Source organism: Brassica napus, unplaced genomic scaffold (assembly GCF_020379485.1).
Source record: "Brassica napus cultivar Da-Ae unplaced genomic scaffold, Da-Ae ScsIHWf_724;HRSCAF=1049, whole genome shotgun sequence".
Classification (NCBI taxonomy): Eukaryota; Viridiplantae; Streptophyta; class Magnoliopsida; order Brassicales; family Brassicaceae; genus Brassica; species Brassica napus.
Genome location: NW_026016776.1, coordinates 1 through 14,356, shown reverse-complemented (window position 1 = coordinate 14,356; position 14,356 = coordinate 1). Strand labels below are relative to the sequence as shown.

Below are 14,356 nucleotides of genomic sequence, written 5' to 3'. Positions count from 1 at the left end.
GTTTAGCTTTGTTCCGCTAAAGAACTAGAGACTCGAAAATTCACAGTACAGAAGAAGTATAACAGTGCGCAGTATATTTATAACTTTATAATTATATGTATATCATATACACAATTTTTCTCATAATTAACTCAATACCTTAAATTCCACACCATGGTATCTTTGTTCATAGACACACAATTTGTCACATCATGTGCATTTACCTAATTTTTAACTTTTTGTAGTTTTTAGCTAATTGACTCTTATAATTATATGTATATCAAAAAGTTTATAATTAATACCTTTAGCTACATTTTTAAACAGAGGAAAAACACTTTTTGAAGACGATTTCAAGCATTCAAGAGATCATATACTCTTCGAAGGCAAAATGTAATTGTCTGACAAGAATTGTATGATTTTTTCATATGGAATTTAATTATGTTTTTTTGTGAACTTGAAATTTTGTTATGTTGTTTGTTCAATTACGGTCTGATTATCTAGATCACCTCTTGTTTGATTAATAAGATGATCGTTTGTAAAAAAAATTTTTTTTTAAAAAGAACCTTTAATTAACTACAAAACGTTTGTTTATCAAAGGAAAAAAAACGAAAAAAATCTACAAAACGTTTGATAAACTTACTATCGAAAAACGTGTAATTACATTTCTCAAAGAAACAACGTATAATTACATAAAACATGCATGCATACGTATAAACCCCCATTTACGTCTGATGTTTATAAAAAGTAAAAAATATAAGCTACACTAATCTTTTAGAATAATATATGTAATAGCTTTTCTTATTTTAATGCCCTTTAAAATTTAAGACCAGCTATACACATGCAATTTCAAACATTCTAACTGATGCGATATAACATCTTTTAATATATTTTTTGTTTTTAAACGAAGATCTGCAAAAAATTATTCTACTATTTATTTATTTAAGTTTGTTTTGTTCTACTTCGATATTTTTAGTTTTCAATTTGAAATATATAGGACCATTCAGTTATTTATGAAATTAGGTTCGGTTTGATTATTTTAGTTCCTGGTTCAGTTCGGATGACAATACTAGAAACCAACTAATATCTGATATTTTTGGGCCTTATTTAGTTCTATTTTCGGATAATTCGAGTGAAAATTCAGTTTTAAAGATTTTTGGATAAACATCAGATAGTTCAAATACATTTAAATATTTTGGATTAAAAGTATTATGGTAATTTGATTCTTTCAGGTAATTCAGATAATTTTAAATATTTTGGATGAAAATATCCAAAATATTTGGGTAACCTGTTTTTCAGATGGTTCGGTTTGTAAGTAATAATTTTAAAAGTATTTGCTAATTTTAAAATAAATATAATTGATATTTTTAGGTAATATAAATTATATTTAAAATATTTGGATACACATTTGGTTCCTGGTTTGATTCCGGTTCAATTTTAATTTTTTTCGAATCTAAAGTAGAAATCACTTGAATATTTGTGAACATCAATTTGGTTTCAGGTTCAATTATATTTTTTGGTTCTTAGATCTCTGTTTATATGCACATGTATAACTTCATCTTTTTTCATCTTATGTGGTTAATAAAGTTTCTCAACAAAATTAGCTAGCCATTCCTTTTTATAATCTTATTGGTTGATCCAGTATTTTCCGGAAAATAAAACACATTTAATGCTATAGAATAGATTGAATATCACACTGTTCAATTCGAATTTAGAATGCTTTCTAGTTAATAGCAGGAAATAACCGAATCTTCTATCACATAACTAGACTTAAGCCCAAATCTAGACTTCCGGTATAGATTTGACTTTATTTCAAAGAAAACTGAAACTCCCAAAAAAATTAGTAACACATTCCTAGACCTCACCTACTACTTGATCACAGCTATGCGGGCAGCCACTCCTTTTTCAACCTTCCATTTTAATCTTGGATAAATATTGTGTTTAATTTTGAAGGAATAAACAATGATATTTCATCTTCTCAAAAGTAGAAAGCTTTCATTTTACCAAAAAATAAAAATAAAAGTAGAAAGCTTTTCCAATATGGAACACAAACCTTACAAACTATTGTCCTATTTGCATGTGGACATAAAAAAATAAAAGTTATGTGTCCCAATGGCAAATATACTATAAGATAATTAGCTCAACATGTCGGACCACCAAAAAAAACCTATAGATAAGCCTAAAACCATAAATCATTAACTAATTTATTTTTGTATTGCCAACTTAATAATGCAAGATGCTTGTTGGAATATTTGGAATATATAGTTTCTTTCTTGTGGGTTAGGAACACCTGACTCGCTTTTACAAATCATTGAGAAATCTAAAACCTCCCCCAAAGAGTTTTTGTTCCGTGTCTATTCCATTTGGTATGGTTCAACACATCAAACCACGTTGACTTCGATTCAAACCAAAGCTCCAGGTGAAACTCTCTCAGTGTAGTCGCAATTGCAAATTTCGTTTGGTTAATAGGATTAATCCCCGGTTCTCAGAGCTGTTAACTTGGGTGCAACATGTTTAGCCAAGACCAAACTAAAACCATACACATGCAGCCAAGAGATACATTTTTTGGATGGGGAGAGGGAAGCTACATTAATCCAATTAAAGATTTATTAATGTTTTTATACTAAAACGTCTAAAGTAAGAATATTTTTTCCTATCATCTAAAATAAATTAATAGGAGATGATTTAGTATGATGTAAATAGAACTCATTTCTTCACATAAAACATTTAATCATGAAATCGTTACTATAATAACTTTCATAATTTGTAATAAAATAATAAATTAGTATTAAAAATAAGTTCTTGTTTTGATTTATATTAATTGCACTAAGAAAACAGAAAAATACAAAGACTGCTCACCAAAGTCTGATGCAAAATGAGAGTTCAGTTTGTATCCTAAAACCTTACAAAACCTTTTCTTTGTGGCTAAGTTTGTGTAAAGCCTCTCTCACTCCACAACAGAGTTACTTTTCTCCATTAGTGACTCAAAGAACTCACCACATAACTTCTGAAGAGGCGGGAAGTTTAGTGTTGAACCGCTGAATATAGTTTCCCACGGTCTCTCTGACGATACAAACGGTGTCGCCAACGACTCAGCATCATCCTTTCTCTTCTTGTCATAGTCTGGTAACTGTCCGTACAGCGATGTGTATCCAAAATCTCCTAAAAAGATTGAGGATATATTCCATTAATAAAGGGAATTAATACAAAGTTTCCTTCTTGATATGTTTTGAACTTACCTGTCTCTTCGTCACCAACAAGACCCTCGTAGTCGATAGCGCTGCGCTCATGTGTGTCATCACTGTTGGGGTCGAACACAACATACTCATGGCTTCCATTTACATATGCAAGACGAAGCTGAGACTTGTCTCCTTCAAGAAATGAGATTGATCCTCCCTGAGCCTGCAAATGCAGACATGGTTTCACTCGTTAGTTTTCATCCAATCTCTCCTTTACCATTTAAAACTCTTTGTGTCATACCTTCATTACGGTCCATATAGATACAGGCTTAGGATCTGATCCGTTAAACAAGAGAATGGCACCATCTCTACCGCGGAAGATATTCTTCTTAGATTTACTCTTTCTGAAAGATTTTGGGACCAGAGCCAAGACAGCAAAACTGGACGAATCCACTGCAGAAGTGACAGCTGCAGAACGAGAAGAAACGTTTACTAAGCAAACGCACAACAAGAACTTTCAAGAAGAGGTTTTAAAGAAAAGATTTACCTTCTATGCGTAACTCATAAGACCATGATAAAGACAGCTTTGATGTATTCCAAACAGATAGTTCAGGTTTTGGAAAATTTGATGCAGCAACAAGGAACTCAGACTTCCCAACGAAACTGAGCTTTGTGATTGGCTGTAACACATTGAGAGGTTTAAACATCAGTCTTTATAAGAAAGACTCTTTAACTTTTCTTGGATGGGAAACTGTACAAGTTTTTTTTACCGTAAGAGTGGCTCCTAAGACAGACAAGAGAATGTTCTTGTCCGGATTCCAAAGCGTAATAACATTCTCAGCCGCAACAGCCAGAACAGTGCCATCCCCAGAGAAAGCAGCAGCAGTCATTGGCTTCTTCCTGAAAAATCATTCAAAAGGGAATAAGAATATATCATTTTGATTCCTAATGCACAGACAAAGCTATTACTTGTAAGAGCCAACTGCATGACATATCCAGCTAGAGTCCTTATCCGTCTGGCTCTTGTCGCTGTTGCAAACCCAAATCTGATACGCCAAAAGTGATATCAATAACAGTTTTTATAAAAGATACACTGGGAGATGTAATATAGAATCAGTTTTTAGAACTACCTTGAAGTCACCACCAAAGGATGTACTAACTGCCATGGAACGGGTAGGGTGGAAGGCAATGGCTGAGACACCAGCATCCCTGTAAGATAAACAGAAGGAGAAATATTGGGTGATGATGATAAATAAATATTTGAACATTAGCAGAGGGATAAGTTGATTACTTGTGAGGTTCGTATACGATTGTGGATAAGGTGAAAGTTTTGTTGTCTGGTTCAGACTCCCAAAACTTGAGGGACACTAAGCCTCCTATGCCATCTTCCGGAAGTTTCACTTCGGTTGTACTCATCACTGACCCATCCAGGGAGAGAGCAACAGCTGTCACCACAACCTGTTACCATATTCCCAAATTAGTCAACTAAACAAACAATAATAATCTTTTACATATAAAGACCAAATAAAACATGAAATGTACTTACTGTGATTTCATCACCTGGTTGATGGTTTCTCTCACAAACTTGAACCTGCAAAAACAATAATAATTTTACGTTATCACATACCAGCTTATAGATGATAATTAATGGACAACACAACGTGGAAAAGAAGATAATAACCTCTGAAATTCCACGGTCATTAAGGAGATTGTATAGCTGAACACAATAGTTCTCTGTGCACAGCGCAGCTATGCCAGAAGATCTATCAAAAGCAACAGTACTAGACAAGCCTTCATACATCTTAGGCAATGATGGGGGAGGCTGAAAACCAAAAACACAAACTGAAGTCAATGCCAAATCAAAGGAAGATATAACAAAGGTTACTAGAAGACAAGGGTAAACAGTTGGGGGATTTCAAGAAGAATAGAACTATTGAGCAAACCAACAAGACAAGGTTTGAAGATGTTTAATTTATCAGATTCTAAGACGAACCTTGATTCCAGAAATGGTCCTTGAGATCTCCATGGAAGGCATTTTAAGCAAATGGATCTGGTTATCTGCACAAACAACCTGCAGCTCTTGCTATCAGTAAAACATTTGCTTCCAGCATGTTATGAGTTAGATCAGACTGAAACAGCAATCTTCGACTTACGGAAGAAAGAGTTGGTTCTGGAGACCAAATGAAGTACAACAAGGGAGACCCTATCCTTGGTAAAAACTTCTTCTTCCCCGTGTCCAGCTGCCAAACAACAAGCACCCCTTCCCTTCCCCCTAGAGAAGAGAGTAAGAACACACTTTCAGGAGGTTAATAATCAGAAAATAACTCAGACGCACCTGAATACAAGTATGCTCCATCGGAAGAGAAGTTAAGGACATTAACTTCAGCAGAGTGCCAATGCCACGTGGTGCAAGACTCAGCATCATCCCCATCTCTCACCCCAGGGTTGTCCAAATCAACCACTGATCTCACACTCTTCTTCTGACTACCCAATGCAAGCTTTCTATTACCGAAGCCTCTCCAAATCAACACTCTTCCAGTCACATCTCCAGCGGCTATGATCCTCTCCGTGGGATGAAAGGCAAAAGCATTGATAACCTTAGTGTGATGCAACGTCATCTTCTTGGCAACTGCGTTCCTTGACCCTCCTCCAGAAGGAACACCCCATACATGGATTTTGCACTTGTGGCGGATTCCGAAAAACTCCCCAGAGGGAGAGATAACTATAGACTTTGGCTCTTCCGTCTACACAAGAAGATAAAAGCAAAACGATTTCAACATAATAATCGCTCCAAAAATGAGATTAAAAAACTCCATTAAAGCTGACCTCTTTCAAAGTATCTCCACGAGAAAGACGCTCCTTAGCTAGGTCAAACCTTCGAATGTGTCCACGCAGCTCCTTGGACCCTTCTTTAACCAGACTCGCATCCTCAACAGAAACATAAGCAACTAACTTACTAGAATCTACTTGTTGAGGCTCACTCAATAGAGAAGGAATGACCTATAAAAAAAAACAGAAACAACAACATCACACAAAGACTATCAAAGCCAAAGTAATAAACTTTAACATCACAAAGAGATTATCAAAGCCAAAGTAATAAACTTTAACATCACAAAGAGATTATCAAAGCCAAAGTAATAAACTTTAACATCACACAGAGATTATCAAAGCCAAAGTAATAAACTTTGTGACTAACCATAGAGTAAATAGGAACTTTGGCATCAACGGTTTTCAGAAGCTCAGGTCCTGAGAAGTCCCAGTAACGAATCATACCGTCGAGAGACGCGGTCCAGCAGTAAGAGAGGATCTTCTGAGCAGCGGTCGAGGCAGGGACGACAATAAGAGTCGTGACTGGAGCTGTGTGACCTTCAAGGGAAGTAATCTAAACAAAAAAAAGATGAAACCTTTGAATAAACTGTTCGGAAAGGAAGAGACTTTGGTGGTGGGAAAGTTGGTAACCTGTAAGCCAGTGGCGGCGCTGAAAACGGAGACGGTGTTTCCTGTGCAGACGAGGAGCTTCTTTGCGTCGTTGGAGAAGGAAGGAGGTGATGTCAGGTGGCTTCTACCGCCGCGAATCATGGCTGCTAAAGTTGAAGGAGAGGCGGAGGGAGGTTCAGGGTAGAAGGAGAAGGAGGCAGACGCGCAAAACTTGGTTCTTTTAAAAGCCCTAAACCCTTATTCATGTTTCTTTCGATTTTTCTATTTTATTACATTCCATTATTTATTTTTTAATTTAATCGGGAAATGTTAAAGACATTTGAGAATTAATGTTTGGGACCAATTACCAAACCAAGTGGAAGCATTGGGCTATTATTGTCATTAAGTCAGTCAGGACCAGTGGGCTTTTTATGAGCACTAATAAATATTTACAAAACTAATTCTGAATAATCAAGAAATGCTAGAAAACTAGTTTTTTTTTTTTTTAAGAAACACCTTAAGTAAATGTTAGTAGAAGCATATAAATGTTTTTAAAAATTATTTTAGTGAGATGAAAATGCATCTTTATACTCTTATTTCATGAAATACAATACAAATATGCACAAAAATCAACTAACATAATAATTTGACCCTCCTGATCACTAGCTCTACTTTGATAGAAAATAATAATAATTGTTTGAATTGAGACATAATAACATACATATGATAAGATTTGAAATAAATAATGTGATTAAACTTACAGCAAACCGAATGATCAATGCAACTCCATTTTCCTTTGGAGATTTTAACCATTGTTAAATAAACACTACAAAGAGCTACATACCAAAACAGATATCTAAGGTTAAAATGGAATCAATGATTGATCATCTGAAGAAAACAGATCTTTCTTCTTTGGAGATTGGCCAAAGGGAGAGGAAGTTGATTTATATGGTTGCTTATACGCTTTGTACTTTCCCAGGCATCTCATTTGATTTCACGCTCTTCATTTCCTGAAGTTTAAGTGCAAAAGAAGATAAAAAGAAGAATGTTAACCACACAACACAATATGCTTTTTAGGAACACATGCAACCAATCAATGTCTAAAAAAGAGTAACTCCAAAACCAATCAGTGACACTTTTGAATACCAGTTTTAATATTCACCATTTATGTGTTCATTAGATTTAGAGTAAGTCCAAAACGAATTAAATGACGCTTTTGACTACCAATCGCCAGTTTTATATTCACCATTGGGTGAAGATATGTTTTGTTCCTTCCACAGTTGTGTTCATTAGCTTAGAAGCAAGACTAGAACTAAAGAGCAAAGAAAAAAAAAACATTTAACTAGCTTTGCTACAAAGCTTACTCAAAATGTTTAGTATTAAAAATAAAGTTATCCAACTAACTAGTTAACTACATAAAGTGATGAATCAAATCGAACAAAGAAGTCAATATAGAAACTAGTACACAGAAAGATTCATGAAAGGAAAACTTACAGATCCTTTGCCTTCGTAGTACTCGTCCAAAGCCCATTGGTACTTAGATTGGTTTAACCCAAACCATCTCACCAAATGATCATCCACGCTTGAATGTGCTGTAGTAAAATGGTTTTAGCACCATACAAACAAGAATGTCAAAGTTAGAATCTTTTACCAAACACACAGAAACAGCATGAAAATCCACAGTCCATGGTACATTAGCAATACTCTCCACCTTAATCTACCTCACAAATATATAATATTTAGATCGATTTCTTCATCAATCATCAAGAAAGTTAAAGGCAATCTCAAAACGCAAGATCCGTGACTTTTTCCTCAGATTTCTTACCATTTTGAACCTTTGTGGCGGCGTTTTTGAAGAACCCCAAAACCGAGCCGTCCTGTTCAGAGGAAGCCACCGATTTAAACTGCTGCGGCGGTGGAAGAACCGGTGGTGGAAGGTTGGGTTTCTGAGAGACGGCGGCGGGAGATTCAGGTGGTTTTGGAGTGGCCGGAGGAGTCATGAAGACAGTGTAAGGACCGATTTTGCCGATGACCGGAGGAGGTGTTGATGGGTCTTTGTTGATCGGCATCTTGAGGTGGGAAAGTTTCTCAGACAAGAATCTAAAAAGGGAGAAGAGGATGTGCTAGTTGTGCAAGTTGCAGACAGTGAAAGTGAAGACGGTTTCTCTAGAGAGATAGAGATTCCTCTCTCCGTGTTTCAAGTGTAAAATGTACTTTACTTTTCACACTCACCATAGAGTCAAACATACAGTTCATATTTTCATTCTTTTTCTTTTCTTTTCTTTTTTTTTCTTTTCCACCTAACTTTTTATATTTTATTTCTGATATTTTCAATTTTAGTCTCTCAAAATTTTCCTTACAATTTTGAAAAATAACCTGAAACTATTTTTTTAATTGAATAATTACGCTCTTTTTGAACTAAACTATTCGAATTACATTTTATCATTTTATTAATATTTAAATCAAAATTTCAGTGAAAATAAGAATAGACATATGAAAACTGAATTGTGTGAACAAAGTTTTTAACTGTGCAAATGATTGATATCCTAAGAATTTTTTATTGTAATTGAAATATAAACTTGCAAACGAGATTGGTTTCAACTAAATTGTCATATTTTTATATAATTTTCTTTATAGTTTTGTCAAACCTCTTAAAGTTCATAATATTGTTTTGTAAAAATGCGAAGAGATGGAAGGAGAAGAGTATTCGTTGCTAATTTTGTCTTAACATCTCAAATCAAGTTTAACAAGTAAAACAGAAAATTTTGATATAATTTTCTGTAAATAAAATTCATGGTATTAAAGCTCTGCTTTTTGTAGGACGTTTCTAGCTTATCAAATCGGTCATAACTAGCACGGTAAATTTTTGAGAAAGGCTTACCAAATTTCTATCTTTTACAATTTTTAGTTACTTTTCTGTCTTTATCATATGAAGTTGAAATTTCTATATATCAAGAAAAGGTTTACAAGATAGAAAATAGTGTACTTGTGTGCGGTGATTACTACAATTTTAGTTCAGTTAAAGAGATAACTTCAATGAAAAAAATCTGAAAAGTAAGTAATTTTTGAGAAAGTTAATAATTATTATGAAAAAAATTCTTGTAACACAAGATTAAAAAAAAAAATATATGTATCAATTAATAGAGAGGGACAAGCGCAACAAATGTGTGGAATTATGTTATCAGAATAAGTTATGTGAAAGAAGAAACAAGAAGCACATGTTTTCGTATATCAATACTATTAAAACAGAAGACCCTTTTTTGAGGTGCCCTTCTGTTTCAACAATATTTACAGATATCTGCCATTAGAATATTTTTAAGCTATGTTTTTAATTAAATTATGTATTTTTTGAAATTTTTTATTCCAACAAACGAGATATTGCCGTTGTCCCTTTCCACTATATCTACGTTTTTTTTATCTTTCTTCCTACAGAAATCAGTACATTATTATTTTTGATTTTTGATGAATACTCAAACTTTCAGGATTTAACCCAGTAGCAGAAACCCAGTTCTACTCTCTTTTTTTTTGAAAAAAACCCAGTTCTATTCTTGAAATCTCGATATGAGATTCATGGTGACTTACAACCGCTATCTTTCTCATAATCGGCCACTAAATCAAAATCATCAATTTTTTTTTTACTTTTTTGGTTTCTATAGGTTAAAATCTGGTACTATGGATTCTACACCAAAAAACAATGGCGGCTGTAAAACTCTTTTCTGCGTAACCTAATTTGACTGGGGAAGAAGATAAAGAAATTACGTTTATACCATTAACGGAAAAAACAAAAAACAACAAATTAAAAACGGGCTGGGAATAGATTGAACCAGTGGTATGGGACCAGGAGAGTGCGTTGTTTCCACTAAACCACCGAACGTTTTTGTATTTTGTCATATATGATGTTTTTCTTTTCTTATATGACTGTTTGATCTTAAGTATATGCTTAATTAAATAGCATAGGTTAAAAGAATTAACACAGTCCAATTAATCATGCTATGAATAATTAATTAAGTATGTTTAAAGCTGAAGGTAAACGTTTGGGTTCGAATCAGAGTATTCGGATATTGGTATTTTAATAGAGATTTATACCCGATTTGAATATTTATAAATTTTAGTTAAAATTCGGTTCAGATCATTACGGGTTAACTTCTCATTTGAATTATATAAAAATTAAAAATCCAAATTTAATATTTAATATTTAAAATCCAAAACTAAAAATAATATACAATACATAAATTTAAATAATGTAAAACTAAATACCTAACACTAACATGAAAATTGGGTATTTGGATATTTGGCTGGAAACAAGTAGGTATTTTGGTTATTTTTAGTGTTTTATTCCTGACATCTAACCTTTTATAAGTTGTTAGCCAAATTTACATGCTTTCTAATACATATTTCTGCGTGTATTCTGAATATATGATCAAGGATAGCTTGCTGTCTATGAGTTAAGTTTTTTGAGAGCATTCACACTTCTAGAAGCCAAATAATGAAGTATATAAATAGCCTTTCAAACACAACAAATATAACCATTCTAAACCTCCAAACTGTCTACCGTGATCTACACTTATGGGTTCCATAATCAAAACCAGCAATCTAAGTGATGTTAAGCCTTTCCAATCTGCATAGAGAGTTCATGTGAAAGTGCTTCATACGTGGAAGTCATGCAATCCCCAATTTGGTTCTTCTCTTCAGATGGTTCTAATAGACGAAAATGTAAGCCCTATGATTATGGAACTATCGTCTATTATATATTTATAATATGTACCTCAGCCTTTTTTTTTACATGTTTTAGGGTGTGAAAATCTATGCCAGTTGCAAATAATCATTGTTGCAACACCTCGAGACACTGTCGAGATGGTGAATGGAAAGTTATTACTAATTCAGTTCTAATATTAGGTGATTGAATAGTCCTTACTTAACTTATTTTTTAAGGTATCATGTAGCATGGCATCTATGTTATTCCTCTTTTATAGATCTTGATTCTTGAATTATTTACAGTACATCCAAACTGTAAAATAAAACACAACATAAGAATCCTGTTATGGCTAAACACGTTAGGTTTGTAAATAATTTCAAACAGTTATATAAATAATTTTATCAGAAGTCATAGATTTGTATACAAATATACTCTTTTTCTCGCCAAATGTATTTTCAAATCTTTTATTAATTGCAATTATATATATATATAATCCGCAAATAAAACCACGTTGAAGAGCATCTATACATAACAATATGGAATATACTTGGATATTAAAGAAACTTATTTAAGAAATAAGTAATATCTTCTGAAATAGATATTTACATAACAATATGGAATACAACCAATCATTTAAATTCATCGTATCTTCAACATATCAATAAGAAACCAATCAAAACAGGAAACCGCGAATTTTGTTAACTAAAAATAAAAACGGGCTAATAAATTTGATACGGATAAATATGACTATATTTAAATTATAAATATATACCTTTTTAAACAATTATACATTTTGTTTTAATAAAAAAATTATATATTTTAAAAGTAAGACATTAATATTTAAAAACAATTATATATTTTAAAAATAAGACAAGTAATATTAACTTCATTAATCCTTGCAAGAGAAAAAAAACTTTAAAATTGGTATCTGAAACAATTTACTCTAGGACAAAGGCAAACCTTTGGAGATTTGCTCATTTCAATACCAAATCGATAGAGCTCACTAATGTCTGACTGTTAATTTTTCAGATCGGAATCTATTTCATCCTATTTCATTCCATTTAAGCCATCCTAGAGGACATGCAAAATAAATAAAAAAAAACTTGGGGCTTTGAGTTCAACTGAGTATCAACAATGAAGGAATTACAGGAACGGATTTAACTTGGAGATGCCTCTTGAGTTGAATCGTGGAAGAGCCGATTGGTTTCTTTAATCTCCATATGAAGGTTATTTTTTATTTTTTTTTCTATTAACCGATGCATTTGTCTGAAAATGACAAAGGAAGAAAGCAATTAGTCTTTCGATCGATGAAGATCAAAACAGTGATATCGGTTTGGGCCAATTTCGTTTTTGGGCTGTTCTAAAGCGGTTGGATCCTTAATAACACCTCATCTTGGTTTATATTGATAAAAATATTGACAAATATTTTTCTGGCCTATTGTTTAGTCCATTCTTAATAAATTAATTCATATAGTATAATTTTTTTTTTAAAAAGTCTAAACATTTTAAATTAATGCTATATACATATTATAAACAAAATATGAGCAATTTTAAGGTTAAGAAAAATATGTTGTCCTATAACGTTATAAAAAAAATCTATAATCTCACTTTTATTCCTAAGTTATACTTAAAAACATAAATATGATATATGTACTATATATTTTTTGCATATTTAAAATTTTGAAAGTGCATATAGATGATTATCTATCTTGGTGTTTTAGTTAAAAATAAAATAATTTATATATATATATATATACTATTAAACTAATGAGAATTGATGTCACTTACTCAAAACATAAAGTAAAATCTCAAATATGTAACTATGAAATAGTATTACGCATCATAATATGTTTTTACTATATACAACCGAAGTATACATTGTTTGATATATAAATTTAACATCAAACAAATCCCGCGCTTTTAAAGCGCGGGTCAATATCTAGTTTATATATTATTATTTTACTGTCAAACAGAACTTGTTCTAAATTTAGTTATTTGATTTATAATAATCTATTTATTTTTATTTAATATGCATCCACATGTCTACTATAAGCCAATGAATTTAGTAAAACCTTACAGATCCAATAAAATATAAAAACCAATAACTCCCACTAAGCTTATATAGTTTACCTTTAATGTTGTTAACAATGAAAATAAATTTATAGCTTTATACAACATAAAACCTGCACGATAACCATCTAATATCAACAAACTCACCATGCACAGAGCAACTACAAACATTTGAGTTTCCATTTGATAAAAACACCTAGAAGATCCTCTTTTCTTCATGTCTTGATGAGCTGATTGTAGTACTAGAGGTAGCTAACAACAATTCATGCGCTTCATTTAGCATCCACTCTTCTCCGGTTTGACCACCTAAAATGACCAACCTAGTTCCTCCGATCACACAAGTGGTGTGCCCCACGCAAACCGTGGTGGACTTCCCTTAACACTCAGTATCCTCCATGCAGGATTATCTTCTGCAGGATCAAGAAGATAGAGCTGAGACGCCGAGGCAAGCCCTGCAACCGAACCACCAAATATCAAGACTCTACCACACGGAAGGCTAACCGCCACATGATCTAGCCTCGGTGGTGGAGCTGCCATGCCTCCCGGAAGGCAGATCCATAACCAATCACCGGTCTCCAGCATGGTTCATCGTTGCTAAATCCATTGTGAATACATCGTTAGACCGGAATCTCAAAGTTTCCCAATTTCGCAAGACCACCAAAATGAGGATCTTGCGGTCAGTGGCGAGCCACATGCAACAAGATGGGGGCCACTGAACCCAACAAAAATTTGAAAATTAGTGTAAGTTATTGAATTTTTAATCTGTATGCCCCATTCAAAAAAATTGGTTGCCCCCAGATCTTTGTTTAAACTGTAAACCCACTTAAAATTTTTAGAAAATAGTATTATATAAGTCCATTTAATATTTATGCCCCCAACAAAATATTTTCTTGCCTCCGCCACTGCTTGCGGTCACCATGACGTTCAAGGTATGTCCAAGGGCGAGATGGAGGAGACCAGGAATGGTCTTCCCCCAAGTTGGTGATATCCATGAAAGGTCAAGAAGTAATGTATCGTA

At 33.2% G+C, this 14,356-nt stretch overlaps 2 protein-coding genes across 2 annotated transcripts; both read right to left on the bottom strand.

Moving 5' to 3' along the window:
- Window positions 1-2,739: 2,739 nt before the first annotated feature.
- LOC125605205 (WD repeat-containing protein 75-like) lies at window positions 2,740-6,878 on the bottom strand. Its single transcript, XM_048775151.1, has 16 exons — window positions 6,615-6,878; window positions 6,352-6,537; window positions 5,982-6,155; window positions 5,491-5,899; window positions 5,309-5,427; window positions 5,149-5,226; window positions 4,837-4,977; window positions 4,702-4,746; window positions 4,447-4,613; window positions 4,286-4,364; window positions 4,125-4,201; window positions 3,926-4,055; window positions 3,703-3,835; window positions 3,457-3,623; window positions 3,216-3,378; window positions 2,740-3,138 (listed from the first exon to the last, which is right to left on the bottom strand). Exons 1-16 carry the CDS (start codon window positions 6,732-6,734, stop codon window positions 2,924-2,926), a joined length of 2,403 nt encoding a protein of 800 aa, XP_048631108.1. The 5' UTR covers window positions 6,735-6,878; the 3' UTR covers window positions 2,740-2,923.
- Window positions 6,879-7,244: 366 nt separating this feature from the next.
- On the bottom strand, window positions 7,245-8,800 carry LOC125605206. Its single transcript, XM_048775152.1, has 3 exons — window positions 8,398-8,800; window positions 8,067-8,164; window positions 7,245-7,582 (listed from the first exon to the last, which is right to left on the bottom strand). The coding sequence occupies exons 1-3, from the start codon at window positions 8,639-8,641 to the stop codon at window positions 7,529-7,531; spliced, it is 396 nt and encodes a 131-aa protein (XP_048631109.1). The 5' UTR covers window positions 8,642-8,800; the 3' UTR covers window positions 7,245-7,528.
- Between the last annotated feature and the right edge of the window lie 5,556 nt (window positions 8,801-14,356).

Coding starts and splice junctions, on each gene's coding strand:
- LOC125605205 (XM_048775151.1), bottom strand. CDS start 6,734: ATGATTCGCGGCGGTAGAAGCCACCTGACATCACCTCCTTCCTTCTCC. Junction 6,538..6,614: donor GCGCCGCCACTGGCTTACAG/GTTACCAACTTT, acceptor TTTTTTGTTTAG/ATTACTTCCCTTGAAGGTCA. Junction 4,747..4,836: donor ATGACCGTGGAATTTCAGAG/GTTATTATCTTC, acceptor TTGTTTTTGCAG/GTTCAAGTTTGTGAGAGAAA.
- LOC125605206 (XM_048775152.1), bottom strand. CDS start 8,641: ATGCCGATCAACAAAGACCCATCAACACCTCCTCCGGTCATCGGCAAA. Junction 8,165..8,397: donor CGCCACAAAGGTTCAAAATG/GTAAGAAATCTG, acceptor ATTTTACTACAG/CACATTCAAGCGTGGATGAT. Junction 7,583..8,066: donor ACTACGAAGGCAAAGGATCT/GTAAGTTTTCCT, acceptor CTTAAACTTCAG/GAAATGAAGAGCGTGAAATC.